Here is a 5,873-nt window from a genome sequence, read left to right as displayed (position 1 = left end):
ATGGACCCCTGCTAGATCAGACCCTGATCACGGATTGTTCGGATGTCACTCCTATCCATTCGATCCCTTCAGATGCGAAGTGATTTATTTCAGCCCGTGTCACAAGTGACCGGAGTTGAATTGATGTGTATCAAAACAATCCCTTGGGGTTTGCTTGGATAGAGGGATTATACCAAACCGCTTTGAATGCGCAAGGATCATATTCAATTTTCTACTCGTCCAAAGGGAGGACATAATCCACACCTATCCAAACAAAGCTCTCAGCAAAAATATACTCCACAGGGAATTCTCCGACGAAATAATAAAACTGCCTACATAATAAAGATAGTCTAAATGTCAACATAATAATTGCATTAATTTCCAGATCCATCAAGGTGAAACGAGCCACGGGGCTATTCACAGAGAGAAAACTCTAAATGAGCTCCAGGTAACCAATTGGCGTCGACCTACGGAACCTTCCTGTGAGCTTCACCGCAAAGAAAGAAGAAAACTTCCTCTGAGCTCCAGATAAAGAAGCCGAGCTGGAGCCACCGAGCTACCCTAATAACCTATTGAACCTCCATGACCTAAGAACCCCTTTGAGTTCCGGAGGAAGAAGCAGACATGGAGTTACCCTGAGTACCACCTTGACGAAGATGCAAGAAGCCAGGCTCAAGTGAATCATCATCACTATCCACATCATTTGGAGTGAGCCGATTTTGGTACGCTCTTCGTCGCACTTGGAAAACATTGTGATAGTAACTTACAATGTCTTTTCTGCCCTTGGAATCCATGGCAGCAAACACTTCCTCCATGAATCTGTACTTGGATGAAGGCAGATTATTCTGGATAACGGCATTGAATTTATTTTCTTCATCCCTTCTCCATGTCAATGCAGCATCCTCACCGATGCGGTCAAATCCCATTGCATAAAATGCTGAGCCCAGTTCACGCTTCAGCTTGATCCTCTTCTCTGTCACATGAAATCTAACACAAGCAACAGAACTTGGGATTTGACAGTTGCAATTATCTGGCCTACCCTTACCAATAGCATCAGCATCAAGGCTTTCATTACTTGGTGCAGGCAAAAGAGGTTGTCCTAGAAATCTCAACACATGCGGCTCGTCATAAGGTAGCGAAGGCTTCCCAGTCCAATCTGGAACATCTGCTAGACCACTAAGCCGAGTTCGTAAATGCAAAATCCTGTCACTATTCCCACCTGCACACAGTCGATCGTCCCAACCATCGTACTGAGGCCGCTCCTCATTTGTAAGTCCACTCTGCAATGAAAAAAGAGTTATGTTTTATACATTTTCAGAGTATCTCCTTGAGACGATTGAATATCATTGTCATATAAGAGAAGAAATTAATAAATAGAATAAAACATTAGTTCAGAATGCATGACAAACGATTTAAGTTCTTTGGTGATCGTATATGCAGTCTCTAAGCAGAAATAGAGAAGTTCAGGCAGCCAAAGAAACTGGAAGAGTATTTTTTAAGCCAACAGACCTATATGTGGTATCAGCTGCTGTATGACAACCTGTTGGGATCATATATCAAGCGGCATAGGGAAACAAAATAATCTTAATAACTGAGTCTTGCAACTACAGGAAAAGCACAATATAAAAGAGGACCTCTGCTAAGGTCAGTAAGGAAATAGGGTGGATCATATGGCTGAAGAAATATACATAGCACATCCACCCAGACTAAAAAGTTTGAAGAAAGATAATCATACACATCGTTTGTCTAGCAAGATAAGTTTAAGCATTAGGATCATTCACAGGATAAAATTTATGAGCACCCGCAGTACAAGAATCATATTCGAAGTATCTAAAAGCCTAAAATAGTAACAACCCAACTAAGTTATCACTTTACAAATTTGTCCACCGTCATCATACTTGCAAATATGTAACAATACAAGATATTCAAATGTCATGATAACTTTGGCTTGCCAAATTTTCCGTGGCAAAATTACAAAGCAAAAGGGGCCTATAGCAATACAGTTGTAACTTGTAAATCATGTTGAGACATTTCCAGTAACATGCTAAATACCAAGTTAATATATGGGAGCTATTGACCCAGCAATGCAAAGTCACGGTGCACAGTCGAGTAACTAACAATGGAAATAATCTTCACTATGCAAGACTAACTGCACCAATAGTGTCGAACGCCAGAAACTGTCTCATAATGCGTGGGTCAACAGATTCGCTGACCTGGAACACTGAATGTGTTTGACAAGCATGAAGCACTCAGAAGCCTCAGTGAAATCCAACCGAGAACCTTGGTTAATGGTTTCGATGAAAACAAACTTTATGGAACCAAGTGATGGTGAACTGTGCTTGGGTGGGCAGAAGCTGGAGGAAGCTCTCATGGATGCTAAAAACGATACTGCAATACTAGTATGTAAATCATTCGTCTGACTTTTGCTGTAAGGGTGAAATACTGATCGGGTCATACTAGGTGCCCCCCTAAATTTTTTCCCTAAGAACCACTGTTGTCAGTTCAAGTTTTACCAAGCAAAGTAAATAATTAGAGGCACTAATGGTCCACCGTTTATTCTATAACTGTATATAATTAAGACAGTTTGGTTGCCTTGATGTGCCTGCATGTTGGAGTTTATAGCTGCAAATATGGCATTTTTGGTAGGCACAAATTGTGTGGGATGAACCAAAAGCTGGATTATGCTACAAAGCTATGTTGCACCGGCACTTCACAAACATGTCGTATTCTGCAGGCATATGCGGGTCACATCAGATACACGTGTATTTATTTTCAATTTCAAACTATACAAAAGCCACTTGGATATACCGGGATACTAATAGAGCAAGTACAAGTCTGTTAGACCTTTGAGCCTGAGCATTGATAGTTGTGGATGACACTAGGAGAGTTGGGACAATTTTCGTTGGTTTATTTCTCACACAATGCCATACCAACCTGAGGGGTTGGGGTTACATACTTATAGGCTGCTAGCCAGCCAAGCATATGCTGAGATGCTACGAAGATGCCAGTCTAAGATGCTAGTCTAAGATGCCAGTCTAAGATGCTATCCTAACTGCCAGTCCTTGATGGTCAGGAACTCTATCCTAACCGCCACAAGGACCATGTGCTGCAGCCCCACAAGGACCATGTGCTGCAACCCCACAACGACCCTAGTACACAGACTTATCCAACAAAGTCAAGCATGAAGTTAACTACTGGTGGGCATAGTTTTTAAGGCGGTAAGGCGACCTAAGGCGCTGGGGGGGCGCCTTATCGCCTAGGCGACGCCTAAGCGCCTAAGGCGGACGCCTAAGCGCCTAAGGCGGGCATATTTGTAAGGCGCTGGGGGGGCGCCTTATCGCCTAAGCGTCGCCTAAGCGTCCAAGGCGGGACGCCTTAAAAACAATGCTGGTGGGTTTTTTTTTAGGTAACTAACAACTGATGGTTATGTTTTCTTATTTGCGGAACTTCATCATCGAGTTCTTGATAAGATATTAGGTGCTGACTGCTGGTTAACCTGTTATTCACAGACTGTTGGAATGCTGGTTGCATGCAGTAAGATAAGGTAAGGTGTTTTTTCCTGTTCTGTAAATAAATCTATACTTGTTGTCTCCCCTTAACACTGTTTTTAGAACAAAAAAAATGGTGTATCACCATATCCATGTCCCCGTGCCATGCAACATAGATACCAGGTTGTCTGCTAACATATAGCCAACAGAAGGTGCTGGACGTTTAAGAAATATGATGAAATCCACTCAGGACAACTGAACCTCCCAAAACAACTAGCTCCAAAAATGGATGGTGCTAAAGTGTGTAAGAGCATTGTCGCGCCTACTGATGCATCAGTAGCGGACTGAACTAGTGCAGTCAGTTATTCAGATAACTGAACTGCAACACTACATGTGTGTGGGCTTTGGGCCAGTGTGTGTGTGCGTTGGGCCAGAGGCCATGTAAGGGTAGCCCAGGAGGGCAGCTACAAATGTACGAACCACCGAACGAGATCAGGAGCGTGTGATGAATGAACCTCTTTCCCGTCCTCCAAGTCTGCTCCTCACCTACTCTGTTCTCTCCTTCCTCTCCCAAATTCTCAGATCGGATCCAGGGGCATTACAATCTGGTATTCAGAGCCTTCCCTAAAAAAATTTCCCACCACCCGCTGCCGCCGCCGTCCGCCGCGTCCCCTCGATCAGGCGGTAACACCCACCGAGCTAGGTGCGAGCCGCTCCGGCGAGCTCGCTCGAAATCCTACTCAGGGTTCGCCAGATCCGGAGAGCGACTACTAGTGCAGTCAGTTATTCAGATAACTGAACTGCAACACTACATGTGTGTGGGCTTTGGGCCAGTGTGTGTGTGCGTTGGGCCAGAGGCCATGTAAGGGTAGCCCAGGAGGGCAGCTACAAATGTACGAACCACCGAACGAGATCAGGAGCGTGTGATGAATGAACCTCTTTCCTGTCCTCCAAGTCTGCTCCTCACCTACTCTGTTCTCTCCTTCCTCTAAGCATCTCCGGAGTTGCCTAATAGGAGGTCCAACACTACACATAAGTAGTGAAGGCTGCATACCTTACTGCTCACCAGCAAATGTTCTATAAGGTGGAAGAATCCTACCTAGCCCTGATCAGACGAATAACACCCAGTCTCTTGCCTACCCTTTAGAACATTACTTGTCATGTATAGAACGCAGTGACTTGATTTCCCTAAATGGGATAATCCTGCTTCGTAAGGATATCCCATGCAGGAGTGGAGCAAGGCCGATGCTACCTGGGCTATAGGACTGGTCGAGCAACATTACTCCAAAGAGCATGGATTGAGTATCTAGCCCATAAATGCGAAAAGCCCACTACCGAAGTTCCAGAATACAACAATCAATCACTAGGGCTCACGCACATCACCTGAATTGTCAGTTACTTTCGTTTCATGGAAGTATTCCTAATGCTCCTGAGAAATGTTGTGCAAATCACATATGTATGTTCATGAAGGCCCCGGCATGGACAAGAGGGACAAGCACTGGAGCATGATCAAGCATGGAGATGGAAGCAAACACACAAACAATGAAGACGGAGCCGCAAGTGGAGATCTCAGGACAAAAGCCACTCTAGTAATGCATGAATACATGGAGGAAAAATACAAGATGAAACTTCATAATTCAACCATGGCTATCTATAGATGTCATACCCCCTTATTATTGGGTCATGCCCATGTACTTTTGGAGTAAAACACTATGGGCAATCTTAAGAATCCATATTCAGGGAGGAATAACCCATGAATCGGATTGGGCCACCATTTCCTTGGCTAGTCGAAATGCCCTCTTATAAGCCCCTTAAATACACTGCACCGCTACTGTTTGGATTTCGGTACTGTTTACATAAAGTTCACCATAGTTGTAACCACTGTTGGAAAAGGCAACGCCTAGGAGGCACTTAGGCACACTTAGGCACTAGGCAATGATCAAACGCCTCACCTAGGGCATAAGCGGAACTCTAGGCATGGCAAGTAAGAATTGTCCACTCAAGTGAGAAATCATGCCATATTGCACCGACAAATCAAATTGTCCATCTTCCAATTTCAATAGCTGGTAGTTTACTCACTTATATTCTCTAAATTGATTTCGATACAAATATATTATCCCAAATACAACATGATACTCAAAATTGTGAGTCCACCTAGGCTGCGCCTAGGGCGCTTAAGCACCACCTAGGCGCTAGGCGAACGTCAACTTGCGACTCGTGTACTTCATTTGTGTCCATCGAGAAAGGTGCATCAAGGATGGCTCGCTCTCGCTCCCGCTCCGCTCCACCCCCTCCGCCTAGCACCGCGTAACCTCGCTGCAACCCTGCCGCCATCGAATCCCCGCCGGTAGCCCACCTCCTCCACTCTCCTCCTGCCCTTCAGCCCCTCCGCCACCGCTTCCCGCC

The 5,873-nt window shown here is 44.8% G+C and overlaps 1 protein-coding gene across 1 annotated transcript in view; it reads right to left on the bottom strand.

The window, feature by feature from the left end:
* Window positions 1-167: 167 nt before the first annotated feature.
* LOC119267872 (AT-rich interactive domain-containing protein 1-like) overlaps window positions 168-5,873 on the bottom strand; it is a 34,415-nt gene continuing 28,709 nt past the window's right edge. The window contains exon 2 of the mRNA XM_037549313.1: window positions 168-1,259. Within this exon, the coding sequence (XP_037405210.1) occupies window positions 567-1,259 (693 nt within the window). The 3' untranslated portion in view covers window positions 168-566. The remainder of the gene's footprint in view (window positions 1,260-5,873) is intronic.

This window comes from Triticum dicoccoides, chromosome 1A, assembly GCF_002162155.2.
Source record: "Triticum dicoccoides isolate Atlit2015 ecotype Zavitan chromosome 1A, WEW_v2.0, whole genome shotgun sequence".
In the NCBI taxonomy this organism is placed as follows: domain Eukaryota; kingdom Viridiplantae; phylum Streptophyta; class Magnoliopsida; order Poales; family Poaceae; genus Triticum; species Triticum dicoccoides.
The sequence above is the reverse complement of the archived record's forward strand: the minus strand, read 5'-3'. Positions and strand labels throughout refer to the sequence as shown.